The sequence below is a fragment of the Zingiber officinale genome, chromosome 3B (assembly GCF_018446385.1).
Source record: "Zingiber officinale cultivar Zhangliang chromosome 3B, Zo_v1.1, whole genome shotgun sequence".
NCBI lineage: Eukaryota > Viridiplantae > Streptophyta > Magnoliopsida > Zingiberales > Zingiberaceae > Zingiber > Zingiber officinale.
Window position 1 is genome coordinate 54,597,602 of NC_055991.1, and position 15,610 is coordinate 54,613,211.

Here is a 15,610-nt window from a genome sequence, read left to right on the forward strand (position 1 = left end):
AGGAAGCCTGATCGGTCCCCGGGACTGATCAGCAGGAAGCCTGATCGGTCCCCGGGACCGATCAGGGTACGCACAGAGAGTTGGGCAACTCTCTGTGAAAGCTTTCTGATCGGTCTGGGGACCGATCAGCATAGAGCCTGATCGGTCCCCACGACCGATCAAATCAGCCCCAGACCGATCAGGGTGATGCTTGATCGGTCTGGCCCTAGCCGTTGGCTCACAATGGCTAGTCTTCTGTCTTCTGTTCTTCGCAGGTGCAGTGCAGGTTGAGTGCAGGTTATAAAAGGAGATCGAGGGCTTCTACGCTACTTCTTCCTTCTTCTTCCTCCTCTGAACTGAGCTGCTGTTCTTCTGAAAGCTGTGCTCTTGAGCTTTGCTGAGCTCCGAAGCTTCGTGTGAGCTTCTTTGACTGAGTTGCTTGTTGGCATTCGTCCGTGAAGTTGGTGCTTCATCCGGGACTTCAGTCGACGAAGAAGGCAAGCGAGTATTCGTACATTCATTGTGTATTTTGTTCTTGCTCTTCTTTGTATTTCCATATTGCTATTGCAAGCTATTGTGGCGAGGTTTCTTCACCCACAAGGAGTATTTATTAGCCGGTTCTCCGGGGACTCATCCACCGACGGATTGATAGGGCTCGTCCACCTTACGGACACGCCGAGGAGTAGGAGTATCACCTCCGAACCTCGTTACATCCATCGAGTTTGAGGTTTGTCTTTTTCCTTTTCGTTTCTACGGTTTCATTTCCGCTGCGCTAACCCTAATCGTAGGAAGAAACGCGGAGATTTTGGGGCGGCTATTCACACCCCCCCCCCCTCTTTAGCCGCGACCATCGATCCTAACAAAAAGGTCCGGTAGACCGATAAGCTCTTCTGACTCAGCCCAGTCAGCCTGATCCAGTCGACACCCAACCTAGGTTCGGTCGACCGATGCCAAGGTTCGATCGACCGATCCCCTGGTCGAGCTCGGTCCAACCTCTGGAGATCTGATCTACTGATTTGTGGGTTCGGTCAACTGATCCCACGGTTCGGTCGACCGATCCCGGTCACTTCTAACACTGCATAAAAAATGTTAGTTACCTGCAAAACAGAGTTAGAACACAATGGAATATATAAACGAATAAACTGACAGCCTTCAGACTGTCCGGGTCTGACTTCGGGTTTTCGACCGGAAACCCTAGGTCGACCCGACGCCTACTGTTCCCTCTACGGGGAACGCGTCCTCACCTACTCCACTCAGGAGATTTACCTGTTGCCAGTGCGATCCTCCAGACCGACTGGACTTTTGCTTGGTGCTTGTTGCCTCCGGACTTTCTACTGGATGCCCGCTTCCCGACCCGTCCAGTCTTCCACCTGGTTCGCGACACCAGGTCTTTCCACCTAGGGTTACCACCCCCTAGGACTTTCGCCTGAAGCACCCGACCCGCCAAGACTTTCCGCATAGGGTTATCACCCCCTATGACCTAGGGTTACCACCCCCTAGGGTTTTTCCCTTGCCTAACCACAGCTAGGACACACATTAGTTAACAATTAAACTTAACTTTGAATCCCTTTGCCATTATCAAAACTTGAGTTCGATCGTCGGATGCTTCCCGCACCAACACTCAGTCCTCGAGCTCCTTTTTATAAGTGCCAATGTCGTTCGATCGACTGATCCCTCTGTTCGGTCGACCGAACCCGCTCCCCTTCCTTCCTGGTTGGAGTCTGACGCTGGCTCAATCTTTTGCATTTACTGATCTTTAAGGGTCGGTCGACCGAAAAGCACCGATCATGTTTTTCGGTCGACCGAAAAGCATCGATCATGCTTTTCGGTCGACTAAAAAGATTCTTTCTCTGTTCGTCGCAGATTGCCGAGATCCTCTTTTAATGATGCATTTATTGTTGATTGGTTCGGTCGACCGTTCCACAGTTCGGTCGACCGATCTGGCCTTTTTCCATTTCCTTCTGATCGATGCTGATGAACTGTCTTGTGCTGAGTCACCACGATTCGGTCGACCGATCTTACTATTCGGTTGACCAATCAATGTTTGATCAGACTCTGATCTGTTCTGACTTGATCTGAATACTGTATTGATTTTGCCTTGTTCGATCGACCAATCCAGCGGTTCGGTTGACTGATTCAGTCGGACCTACAAAACAGTGTTAGGCAAAACATCCTGCAAAACAAATGTTAGCACAATAATATTATAATGCATGAGTAATATAAAAGACAGTAGAACTATCTTGATCTCAACTTGGAAAGCTTCCCGGTTTCTTCAGTTGGATCAGCCACCTAAGGTTGTTCCCTTCTGGAACCCGATCTCACTGTCGCTTCTCCAGTTGTTTACCTCAACCTATCTACCAAACTTAGATCCTCCAGATCTAGTTTGGACTTTTTACTTAGCTTTGATCGACTCGCCATGACTTTTTCTTTGATCTTCAGTCCTCCAGACCTCTTGATTGCATCGCCAAGCTTCGGGTCCCCTCAACCCATTTGGACTTGCACTTGGGTTCCACGATCTGCTAAGATTTCTCCTGCCTAGCCTTCAGCTAGGTCTTTCCCAGTTGAGTAAACAGCCTGCACACTCAGTCAACTTGTTAGATCACAACAAGACTTAATTTGAACCTTTGACAACATCAAAACTTAGGTTTGATTCTGTTGCAACTTGCACCAACAGATGTCATGCTCCCTCAGGCAAATCCTGATCATATTCTTTGGCTCCGTCAGGATCAACTTCTCCTTAATGCTATTATAGGTTCGATGTCTTCTACTCTTGTGCAGTTTATTTCTTCATCAACTTTATCTAGAGACGTATGACAGACGCTAGAGAGAACCTATTCTGCTCTCTCACGTGGTAGGATTATGACTCATTGTCAAAATCTTGCCATCCCTCAACAGGGTAATAGATCTATCACTGATTATATGCAGGACATCAAAAGAAATATTGACGCTCTTGCGCTTATGAATGTCAAAGTTGATTTTGATGAGCTCTCCATTCATGTCCTAAATGGTCTTAGACAAGATTATTGCAATTTCTCACACGCTCTGCAAGTTCGTGATGCCCCTATTACTTATGATGAGTTATTCGAGTAGCTCCTCAGCTGCGAAGCCCAATTAAAAGTCTTAACACCATCTCCATCTTTGACGCCAATGACTGCTCTTGTGGATCAAGCAGGGAATTCTCGTAATCGGTATTCAAATTATCGTGGTGGTCGCTAGCAGGTTTCGTTGGCGTCCCATCAGCCGCGCCTATATACTCTTGGGCTATCTGCCCGTCCTCCTACACATCCAGTTGTGTCCAATTCCAATCATTATCTTGGACGATGTCAGATTTGTGGTGTTCAAAGTCACTCTGCTAGCCAGTGTGGTCATATGACTCCCTCGATGCTTGCTCTACTTCCGCCGACTCCTCCGCGTGCTCCACATCCAGCATATAGTGCACCGTTTGCGCACACTGCTATTCATTTTACACCTCCGTCTGATTCTCGGGAATGGTTCGACTCTGGCGCCTCTCATCATGTCACCACTGATCTCACTATTCTCTCGTTGCATGCGTCTTACTCTGGGAATGATAGCATCGCCATTGGTGATAGTTCTAGACTACCCATTACACACACTGGTTTTTTTTCTTTCTCCACTCCATCTTTCCCTTTAGTTTTCTCTAATGTTTTATTTGTATCATCTATGTCAAAAAATTTGATTTCTATCGCTGCACTTTGTGCTACTAATCCTATTATATTCCTTTTCTTTGATTCCTATTTTCAGGTGTTGGATCGTCGTACAGGAGTGACACAGGTCAGCGGGGTCTATAGAGATGGTGTCTATTACTGGCCAAAATTTATGTCTTCGCTATCATCCCCTTCCGTCTTTCCTATGTCTGTCTCGTCATCTATTTCCTTATGCCATCATTAGATATTTTGCAATGTTTTTTGTTATGTGTTTTGATATAGTAAACTAGATCAAAACACATAACAACACACAAGACAAAACAGATGAACACAAGAAAATTAAGGCACCTAAATAATTTTAAAATTTATGAGACAACCATAAGGTAAAAGTAGGTGAAAATACAATCAAAAAATATTTTTTTTGAAAAATTGGAAAAGTGGTATAAACATTGGAATTTAGCTAAAATAGGGTGTTATTCTCATAAAGCAATGAGTATTGATCCCCACACCCATTTCCTTCAATTTGCCCAGTTTTAAGATAAAAGGAGATACCAAAAATTCTATTGAATGAAAATACAAAATAGAAAAATAGAAAAATAGAATAAAATCCTAAGATTATCAAACACTGCTAACATTCCTCGGCAACGATAATGCATATATCATACTATGATTATAATTCAAATTATCAAACCCCCTAACTAGTGTAGTATAAGAAAACTCAAATTGTCTTTCAAAAAATGCAATGGTGAGTGATAATCTTAAAATTAAGTTATTTGTAAATGGGGGTTTGAGTTTGAGATGCTAAGGCTAAATATAGTAATGTAAAATCTCTAAACTATGATCACAATGAAATTAACGAAAACATAGACTAATGCATCATAATCATATCTAACCTATGTGTAATCCAAATGAAGAATAAAAACTTAAAGCATTTAATAAAATAAGTATTGCAAAAATTAAATGAATTGAAATATATTGACTAAAGTAGCATAAGGGTAAGGGAACTTAAATCAAACGCATTCCAAGAAACAAAGTTAAATGGAACGAAGTGCTACTAATGATGGAGGCTTCCTTGATAGGAAGAATGTTTGTGGATGGTGCTTGCGAATGAGATTTGGGATCCCAGAGCTAGCCGATGAAATGCATTGTGGATGACGGATGGCTAGATGATGGACTTGCGAAAGCTAAGAAGTGGAAGAACTCCACACCTTCTTCTCTTCTCCAAGTGTGTATTCCCTTACACAAAAACCTTCCCAACCAAGGTACGGATGGGGATTCTTCCCTCGATGAGGAAGGGAACTCCTTTCTGAGGTGTCGGTGAGATAGAGATGATCGGAGATGGAGGAGGAGATGGTAGCACTTCTCCCAACTGGACTGAGTCCTTCGTGGATGGAGGATGGAATGGAGGAGGAAGAGCTCCGTGTGAAAGAAGATGGAGGCTTGAACTCTAATGGTTGCTCTAATCTGAATTGTTTTCCCTCAAATGGTGGCGGCCTTTCTTATCTCCCAATGAACCAACTTCCTCCAAGTGAACCCAGTCACATGCCATCGGGCATGATAAGACCGTGTTGGCCTGAGGTTCGATCCCGTGCGTAGGGAATAAATTTCTTATTTCCGTATTTACACCCTGTCCGTCACATGCTCGCTCGGATGTTACGATTTTCCTCCCTTGTGATGGCCTTGGGTCGGATACGGCGGGAGCACTGGGGACAAGCGTTTCATCTTTTTGCCACAATGATAAAACCGTGTTGGCTATTAAAGTGAGGCTCCAATTACTTTGCAATGAAAGACACAGCGAGACCATATTCCTTACTATGAGCGCTTTTGAACATGGAGGATTCCTCCTTTGATACATTCAAATTTTAGTTATAATGCAGTAAGTTAGAAAGAATCTGAAATAAAGTTTAGAATAACTTTTTACTGATGAAATATGATATAAAATGAATTTAAATATACGACAGAATTAAAATACAAAATATGAATGCAAAATAATATATCAAAATATTGATGCAAAATAATATATTAAAATATTGATTATAAGTAGGTTTCTGCTAAGTATTATGCAATTGAATTTCAATTTCAGGTATTTGAAGTAGTAATAAGATATTCTAAACTTTTAAGATTAAAAATTATTTTTAGCATTACAATTATCACTATCTAGGTATATTGTGTAACAAATATAAGAAGAAATATTATGACCTACTAATTTAAACATTTGAATATCATTCAATTCAGCATCCAAATTATATAAGCATAGAATCACAATCTTATTAACAAAAAAAAAAGAAAGGAAAATGCATCCAATCATATTATAAATTTTTAGAAGTTTTCTTAAATTGAAGTTGATATCATGATTCTAAACATATACTCCTCTTATTTCCCAACAGAAAAAAATTACTGAGGTATTTTGACAAAATAAAACTTTTACAAAAGTGCATACAAAAAATACATTTCTCCCATTGATAAATCAAATCCAACATCAAAGAACAAATAGCGAACTCATCACAAGCAATCCACCACTTGCCCTCTGAAATATCATGATTTCAACATACCTCGTTCAAGATTTTCCAACGTAGTTGCACGTACAACAATCATGCAATCATGATCGATCTCACCATCTCTATCGGTTATTGACATGTTCCTCTAGTTACGTTCGGTGGAACCTTCAAAGATATGGACAATCGCAACTTTTTTCCTATTACATAAAGTAAGCAAGAAGGCCAAGTCCGATGCCAGCCACCTTTGATATCTGCTAGTCCAGAGCAGGGCCATTTCTAGAGGATGAGTTGTGAGGGTGCTGGGCATAAAATTTGTTGGCAGCCGACTTCTCAACTTTCACGATTTGCCTTAGATGAAATGCTATTTAACTCTATCAAGAGTTAGTTATGAGACAAAGAAAGCAAAGTGCTTCATACAATGTGGTTGCCTATGTCATCTCCATTACCAGGGATGCGCTTTTGAACAGCTTTAACTGCAGCAACTCTAGCTGCATTAGCTGCTTTGTTTGCTGCAGCAACAGCCTTGTTCACCTTATCGTCAACCCTGGGCACATCATAAGCTTTTTTGGATGATCCTCTAGCTTCCTGGACAACCAAACATATGAAAAGAAGCGAATTCATATTTAACATAGCAATTTTAAAGATCACGATCTGAAATATTTGTTGCAATCCTAGAAGGAATACAATCAGTTACCTGAACAGCATTTAGAACTTTTGAATGGTTAACAGCGATAGGAGAGCAAAGATTAATGCTCTGAGTGCTCAAGGTATCAAGGGCACCATTTTGCCAATGACCTGATTGTGTCTCCCCATTTCGAAATGTGTACATTCCCAAGCCTTGTCTCCTGCCTTCATGCCATGCACCTTCATATTGATGTCCATTGGCAAAGAGATACACTCCAAAGCCATGCATCTTGTCTGCAAAATATTCCCCAGCATATGTGTCTCCATTCCTTCACATTATAATTCAATCAGTGTCATATCTCATCAAAAATTCAGTAAAGGGCTATCTGAGTGTAGAAGAAATAGGTTCTAAAAATTTTATGCAAGAAGCATTAAATAATTAGAAAGATGATCTTGGTCTTCAATAAACAGAAACCTTTCATGCATAATTTAGATTGCCAGAACAATTGAGCAAGCAGCTTTAGTGGGAAATTACTATCACATTCTCATGATGGAAAACAAGATATTTTACAATTTATAATTTTTGATGGTGCAACACATATTATCCTTAAAGACCAATTCCAATAACTTAAGAGGATGATGGATCTCAAATTTGCTTGGCACTTGAAAAGAGTGGAAGCTTTCATACAGCAGATTCATTACCAGAGGAAGGCATGGGGGGTTCTATGCATAGCAGTTAATTTTTTAAGTTCCAATAATAATGTGCAATGAAGTAAACTTCTGTATATAAAAGAGAATCCTACATATACTGCATCCGTGTTGAGAAAAAAAATATATATTAAGAGTGGTAGAAATTCTTATCTGATTGTAAATTAGTTAAAAATGTACAAAGTTAACCAAATTGGATGAAGAAGCAAGTAACTAGAACTAGGTCAACAAATCCATAATAAATAAGCAGCTTCAGAAAGGTGAACTGACCGAATTAAGGTTGGTTTGTCAACATTGAGTGGTTTATGGAGCAAGGCCAGGTTGAAATTTTAAAAAACTGATCACGGCAGTTTGGTATTGGTATTACTGTTTAACCCATCACTTCTTGTTCCCTCTTCTCTCTCCTGCTTATTTCTTTTTCCTTCCTCTTTCTTGTTGCTACAGGTGTCACCTTAAGGCAAGACTACTCTTTCTTCTTTCTTCTTCCTTCATCTTTTACCCTTTTTCTCCATCCTCTCTCTTTCTTCTTCCTTCTTTCTTCTTTCTTCCTCTCTCCCTCATCCCTCATCTTTCCCCTTAGGCTTTGTTTACTCCAATGGGGGTGAGGAGAGGGAGAAAGGGAATGGAGTGGAGAGGGGGAAAAAGTTTGCTCAACTCACATACCATAGGCTTGATGAGAGTGGAGAAAAATAACACAAACTCCCTATCTGGTCCTTGTCTCCTTGCTGAACATTGCTCGTCGTATTCATAGAATGACAAATGTCACTGGCTGCTCATTGTCCTCGCCGAAAGTTGAACATGCCTTCTTGAAAGCTCCTATGCATTTCTAGCAGGTCACTCCTAAGCATGAGGGTAAATCATGGATTTACCTTCAATTTCATGGACATAATCCCTCATCTGCTCGATTTCTCAATTTTAGACAACGAATTGGAGAGCTCTTCGAAATTGGAGTTTCTGACCCTCACCCATACTCTTTTTCTAGCCAAAATTCATGGAACATGTATCTGGTTATACTTTCTCAATTCTTGGACTTCTAGAGTTGAGTCTTGCATATATTTTTTTGAATATATAAAACTGGCTGTTTCTGGTATGTAGCCACTATTTAATGGTAGTACCATAAATTAAACAACTTGTTTAGAGGATATGATTTACAATGGCATAGATGATAATGCATCAGGATAAGTTGGCAAATAATTTTGGTTGATACAAAACATACTCCTAAGAAATCACAATTACAGTCTTCATGAACTTCCAAAGGACGTACCTATATTCGTGATGAAACTACTAAAAGACCCTATGTGTTATGGGTTAGAAGGGGGAACACCTCAGCATATTTCTTTTTTTTTTTACAAAAAAGCAAGCTGGTGAGACGGATCACTGTTAATCCACAAATTAAAAGAGCAGAGGTGACTTACATAATAGGACAGAGTTGCTAGCCAGGTAGGATAAGAGACCAGAAGTAGCTTGTATTGTTTGTGTCAAACTGATAGCAAAAACTGTGTCCGGGTAACAGAGAAAGCCTGACACAAATTTCAACATTACCAACAACAAGATCACAAGGACTTATGTATTTGGTTTGGGCTGAAGTTGACTCAAAAAGGAAATATATGTTTCTATATTCTTGAATAAACAGAGACATGATGTATGAAAACCGTTATCAACACTTCACTCTAATAGCTTCAGAGATCCAACCAAAAGAAAAAACCCCACAAAAATTTAAATAAAATTAAAAACTAAATTTGTCAATTAGATAGAATAACAAGGATTAAGATACTCAAGAGAATGCATGATGTTGTATACATCTGCATTGAATGGAGATCATGGCCATATTATGCACATGACAACAAATGCCTGTATAAAAAATGGACAACAAAAACCATTATGCTTGATTTACATAATTGTAGCTACTATGAGCAGCAAAATTGGCATATATACTGTAAGTTATCTATAAAAAGTCAAAACAATATAAATATACCAGAGATTGCTTCGTTGGAAGTGGAATCACAACTCAGTCAGTAATGCAGAAATTTCCACAATATTGATTAGTGTCTAGGTTTGAGATTGTTCATCGCAACGATTCATATATTCACACATCAGGATTTGTTCAAGTAGACTAGTGATCCTGAGAATCAGTAATTTGAACCTTCCTAAGGATAAAAGGGCACGTGATGAAGACATAATTGTTGTTGTATCAGACAGTCCACTCCTCTCTTCCTCCCTTGAGACAGACAAAAATCATGGGTTGGATTCTTGAATGCTTTGAGAAATTTTAAGGGTCAATTGTTGGACAAGAAATCTGCAACATAACTTCAAAAAACAAAATGAAAATACTTGGACAATAAACCTAAGATAAATGAAAGGGTAATCTTATAGCAAGACAAATCTTATTGGGTCCAAAAATGGGGAAATGAATTGAGTTCTAATATGCAGCGCCAAGCGGTTCCGCTAGACTGCAACGTCAAACGGCTCTAGATTCAGGGGTTTCCGCTATAGCCGAACACGAGGGAAAGATCATTTATACTGATCCTCACAAGATTATTTTTGCAAGTAATGGAGACACTACTATAAGTATTCCATTAGTTATCTGTCAACGTTCCAACAAAAATACTTGTATGCATCAAAAACCTCAGGTTTCACGAGGTAAATGCATTAAAAAGGGACAAATTTTAGCGGACGGTGCGGCTACAGTTGGTGGAGGACTCACTTTAGGAAAAAACACAAGGCAATTGCCAACATCAAAGGCCAACACAGATACAAAACATAAAGGTGCATTTCCAATTCAAATAGTAAAACACATCTTAACAACAGAAAAACTATACTTCACAGATGGTTTTGAACTAAACACTAATCAGATATGACTAGTAACATGAATCTACATAAAGTAAAACAAGCAAAGAACAACAAACCACTTGGATTCCAGCATTTCTATCCAATCACAAATGTTTCATTTTGTTAAGAGTCAGAGAGCAGGAGTTATTCATATTACAAAACAAAACGCTGGTAAAAATATTGCAGCGCCACAAAAGAATCGCTAAAAAATTGCCAACCTCAAGAAGGTTTCCAAATGTACCTGAAATGATAATGGCCAAGGCCATGCTTTACTCCCCATTTGAATTCCCCGACGAATCGGCTTCCATCCTCACATGTATGCACCCCACACCCGTGGCTCTGTCCGTTTGACCACTCCCCAGCATACACATCGCCGGTGTAGAAGCGATATATCCCAAACCCATGCCGGAGCCCTTGCCTGTATTGACCCCTGTACCGGCTGCCTCGAGCCCAGGTCTCAACACCATACCCGTCGTATTTCCCATCAACCCAATCGCCTTCATACCTGCCACTCATAGAGTAATAGTACACCCCGCTTCCCGTGCTTTTCCCTCGGTGGAACTCTCCCTCGTAGACATCCCCGTTGTTGTAGACCTGCACGACGGACCCCGACGCTAGGCGAAGATCACCCTTGAGCTTTCCGGGGGACGAGCAGCTCCCAATGGACCACAGCACGGGGCTCGCTGGGGCCGGATGACTGGGAAGGAGGCGGGCGGAGGAGCGGGAGAGGAGGAGGCGGAAGGAGGGTAAGGGGAGGACGTTAAAGGAGACGCACAGGACGAGGAGAAGAACAGACGAGAATGCAAGGGCCGAGAAGAAATCGAGGAGGAAAGATCTTCCCGGGACGGCGTCGCCGCTGCCGGCGCCGGAGGAGGAAAGGAGATGGTAAAGAAAGGGGAAGGAGAGGAGGAGGAAGAAGCGGAGTCGGAGCTGGAGCCGGCGGAAGATGTGGCGGACGGCGGACGAGGCCAGGCGGCGCGGAGCGGCGACGACCGAGGGGACCAAGACTCGGCAGGACTCGGCGGCGGCGGGGGCGGGGGCGGTGGCGGAAGGGGTGACGATGGGACGCTTGTGGGCGACGGAGAGCCCGTGGGGCGAGTCGAGATTAGGGTTGCGAAGCGTGGGAGCGCCGCAGAGAGGGAAGAGAGGCAGAGGAGGAGTCGAAGAAAGGGCGGAGCCTTCCACTCCGATGTCCGACGGCGACGGCGATCTCATCAACTCTCCTTTTCAATTCTACTCCAATTCAAACGACCTTATTTTTGCTTTCTTTACTTCCTGATTTTCAATCTTTTCGAATCCTCTGTGTCCTTTCCATTCCGCTGCTTCATTGAATCCTAATGGCAATGGTTCAGAGATCCTTTTATACACAACAGAATGTCGAATCCTGGGGAATTTTTTTTTTCCTATTCATAATAAATTATGACTCAAAACATTCATTAATTTTTTTCGCCAATTGAAAATATCACTTAAAAATTGTCACAATTTTATTTGTTATTATCTGTGGCAAAAGTCCTCCGGACCATAGTTTGTAGAATCATGAATCTACGCAGGATCGATTTAGGATCAGGATCGGATCGTAGAATCGTACGATTCTACCAAAAACCCTTAAAATTTTATCATACATGATTAATAATTAGAAAACATACATAAAAAACTCATTTACATATAAATAAATAACTAATTTTGTATATATATACAATTATTTACACTCAACACATCAAATTACATTACTACATGTACAAATTTAAATTAACTTGTAATTCAACTATCATTCTCACATAGTAATAATATTTATATTTTCATATCATAAAATGAAATAATATAAAATATCTATTAACACAATAATAATAACACATACAATGTCAAAAATATTTCCTTGATTTATAAGATAATTCAATTTAAATGTCAACAAAGCATCTAACGTATATAACAGAAGCTATTGAATCCTTTGATTCAAATATGAATGTCGGAAATAATCTTCTAAAGACTGGTTGATGCCACACAATACTAGACAATAGACATCCAAAAACTTATTATTTTGAGAAAAATAAATGACAGAATATTATTGATAAAAAACTAACTCAAAAATAATTAAACATATATTTAAATAATTTAAAACTCTAATAAGATGCAAAAAAGATGATGGTTAAGGATAAACTTTGAAATTTATTAAAGATCTCTGAACGAGCTTTAATTTGATATATTATAGGCCCCGTGGTTCAATCCGAGTCAAAAGTTATGACCTCTCAAAGCTTCCACCGATCCTGCTCCGATTCTACCGATTATGCTCCGATCCTACCGATCCTGCTACGATCCTACAGCAAAAACGATTTTGCATGATCCTGGATTGATTTTGGGTTTCCGGATTGTAGGATCATACGATCCTATGATTCAGATCGCGATTTTACAAACTATGCTCCGGACACTTCCTCCAAAAGAATAAATTACTGAATCAAATCCTCTGGTTAAAAAAAACAACATTAAAAAAAAAATATAGGACTAATAATCGAATCATAATCTACCATCCGATGTTAGCTTTATCATCTCTCAAATTATAATTTAATAAAGACGGGTGACCGGAAGTTGTCGTAAGGCCAGTGACAGTGGACAAATGGTCAGAGACCGTTTGAATGCTATTGGGCATCGAGCGGGGGATGGTCTACGGACGGTCAACGGCTTTCGAACGATCTCCGACCATCCGTCTCGACCCAAATTATAATATAAAGGAACGGTGAACGCAGAAAGAGATTGCAAATAATTACGGTCAGATTGTGGTCACGATCGGACCGTAATTATAAGTGATTCATCCTTGATCCACTTTTTTATAGATCAAGGGATCTAGCCTCTAAATTACTAGCGTATGTATGAGAATCCAGATCCTCTGGTTCATAAAAAAAAATAGATCAAGAGATGAACCATTTGTAATTACGATCGGATCGTGATCACGATCCGATCGTAATTTGTTGATATATCTTTTTAGATTTACTTTCCCATTCTATCGAGGTTATAGTTTGAGTTGGAGTAGATAGACAGAGACCATCCGAACATTGCCTCCGGCTGCTTGCCCCTATTTAAAGTATAATCTATATGAAAAGATAAATCTAAAAAAATATCATAATTAATTATGACTAAATCATATATCACTATCTAACTGTAATTACAATTAATCCATCATATTCTCTACTTTTGTTTTTTGAGAGGTGATGTGGCGTCTATACAAGGGATGAGATAATCAGCAGATATTTGGTACTTATGGAAAATCGATCCTGAATTTATATGTGATAATATTCTTAGACGAATAATCTGCACCAGCCCGTAAAGGTTTTAGTAGTTTTGTTTTCGATCTAAGAAAGGAGTCAGCGAGTTTGAATGAGAATTTAATTCAAGTCTTCATTCATTAAGAGTTTTAAGTGTCCTTTCCCTTATTATTTTCATTCTCTAATTTAATATTATATTATAAAGTTGTTTAACGTTTGAAAAGGTTTATGATAAGTCTCTGCATCTACGCGTTGGCAATAAAAATAACATCAAATGTATCTTTTTAATTAGATAATCAATCATATTGGATGTCAAAGTCAAACGCTCCAGAGGTACGGTGTAGTGATTAAATCCTCTAAACCACTGTCTAAAATTTCAATTTCAATTGTGGCACGCTGCTGTAGAATTTTTTTTCCAACAAAATGTTAAATTAAAAAAAAAAATGATTATCCCAATTAACCTCATTGATTATTTCTGGGGTGATCGGTCCGATCTCACGGAACTTTCCTATCCGTCACTAGGATAAATCAAGAAGCGCACGCGACGGCCAGCCCAGAAGCCTAGCATCCTTTGATAACGCTCCCCGTTTGGAGGAAAAATTCCTGTAAATATGTCATAGCTGGGGTTCGAACCGCGGGTGTCTAGGAGATAACCTGGATATTCTACCACGACACCATGACCCCAGGGATAAAATTATATAGGTAAACTTTTTATAGTAATCGATATCACCATCGAAACGATCCCTTATCAGAAACCTCTGAAGAGATTTTTAGATGAATGATATCACTTAATTGATAAGAGTCTACGCAGGGGATGCTCAAATCTGACATCTTAGTCAAAGAATATAACATCATAACCAAAACATCCTTGATTCGTTTGTTAAAAAAATTAATTGTTTGGATAGACAATTACAAATACTTTTTAATTTATTGGTGATTGATAAAAACTTATGTAAAATCCAATCTATCGTCTGCAAAATTCATTCAAAAAGTTATATATATATATATATATATATATATATATATATGGATTATAAAAAAATTTGTCAAAATCAATAAGTGTGGGGTATTTAAATAATTGTTCTCTTCGATTATAAATGTCCCTTCGAATCATAGATGTATTTCTTATCATCATATCATTCTAACTTAATCTTATTAATCATTGACTTAATATATCAATTATCAATTGTTACTCTATGAATGTGTACATACTATTTTTAGTGAGCTTATCCTTCGAATAAAATCATTTAGGCTGCATTTGGTAGGGCGTAATCTACCTTATAATGTAATCTTGATTATATTACAAGGTAGATTATTTTGTTTGTTTCACTTTTAAACTTGTAATGTAATGTAATCTGGATTACAAAATGTAATGAAGTTTTGTAATCCAGATTACAAAGCAAATGCTATGTAATCCGATTACATTATGAGGTCACCGTCCCACCAAAATTTAAATACCGAATATACCCTTAGTCCACCGTCGACCCCGCCCCCCACCGCCTACCGCAGCCGCCGGCCGCCACCGGCCACCGCACGCCGGCCGCCGCCCGCCGGCCGCCCATCGCCGCCGCCGCCCGCCGCCGTCGGCCGCCGACCGCCGCCGTCGGCCGCCGACAGTCGGCCGCCGATCGCCGCCCGCCGGCCGCCCATCGCCGCCCGCCGATCACCGGCCGGCGCCCGACCGCCGACCGTCCGGTGGTGGCGGCGGTCGGCGGGCGGCGGCGATGGTCGGCGGCCGGCGACGGCGGCGGCCGGTAGCTGCCGCAAGCTCCGGCAGAAGTGCGGCGACCGTCAGTAGAGGTCGTAGGACATTTTTGTCATTTTGTAATAATACAAATTATATTCCTGATAAAAAATAATAGATACCAAACAAAAAAATGTAATTATCCTTGTAATCAAATATTACATACATTACATTTCCAAACGTAATAATGTAATCAAAATTACATTACATTACATTACAAATTTGATTATATTACAAGCTAGATTACATTACATCCAACCAAACGTAGCCTAATAAGGTTAAAATAATAACGAATCCTTTCTTTTT

At 40.2% G+C, this 15,610-nt stretch overlaps 2 protein-coding genes across 2 annotated transcripts; one reads left to right on the forward strand and one right to left on the reverse strand.

Moving 5' to 3' along the window:
- Positions 1 to 5,991: 5,991 nt before the first annotated feature.
- LOC122056494 lies at positions 5,992 to 11,633 on the reverse strand. The gene is made up of 3 exons (XM_042618471.1): positions 10,545 to 11,633; positions 6,837 to 7,095; positions 5,992 to 6,727 (listed from the first exon to the last, which is right to left on the reverse strand). The coding sequence occupies exons 1-3, from the start codon at positions 11,516 to 11,518 to the stop codon at positions 6,554 to 6,556; spliced, it is 1,407 nt and encodes a 468-aa protein (XP_042474405.1). The 5' UTR covers positions 11,519 to 11,633; the 3' UTR covers positions 5,992 to 6,553.
- Positions 11,634 to 14,986: 3,353 nt separating this feature from the next.
- LOC122054897 (proline-rich receptor-like protein kinase PERK8) lies at positions 14,987 to 15,358 on the forward strand. Its single transcript, XM_042616317.1, has one exon. It carries the CDS (start codon positions 14,987 to 14,989, stop codon positions 15,356 to 15,358), a length of 372 nt encoding a protein of 123 aa, XP_042472251.1.
- The last annotated feature ends 252 nt before the right edge of the window (positions 15,359 to 15,610 follow it).

What these genes read in the sequence shown, in the direction of transcription:
- LOC122056494 (XM_042618471.1), bottom strand. Translation starts at nt 11,518, where the DNA reads ATGAGATCGCCGTCGCCGTCGGACATCGGAGTGGAAGGCTCCGCCCTT. An exon ending in CTTGGCCATTATCATTTCAG is followed by an intron (nt 7,096 to 10,544) that starts GTACATTTGGAA and finishes TATAATGTGAAG; the next exon opens with GAATGGAGACACATATGCTG. An exon ending in AAGTTCTAAATGCTGTTCAG is followed by an intron (nt 6,728 to 6,836) that starts GTAACTGATTGT and finishes TTGGTTGTCCAG; the next exon opens with GAAGCTAGAGGATCATCCAA.
- LOC122054897 (XM_042616317.1), top strand. Translation starts at nt 14,987, where the DNA reads ATGAGGTCACCGTCCCACCAAAATTTAAATACCGAATATACCCTTAGT.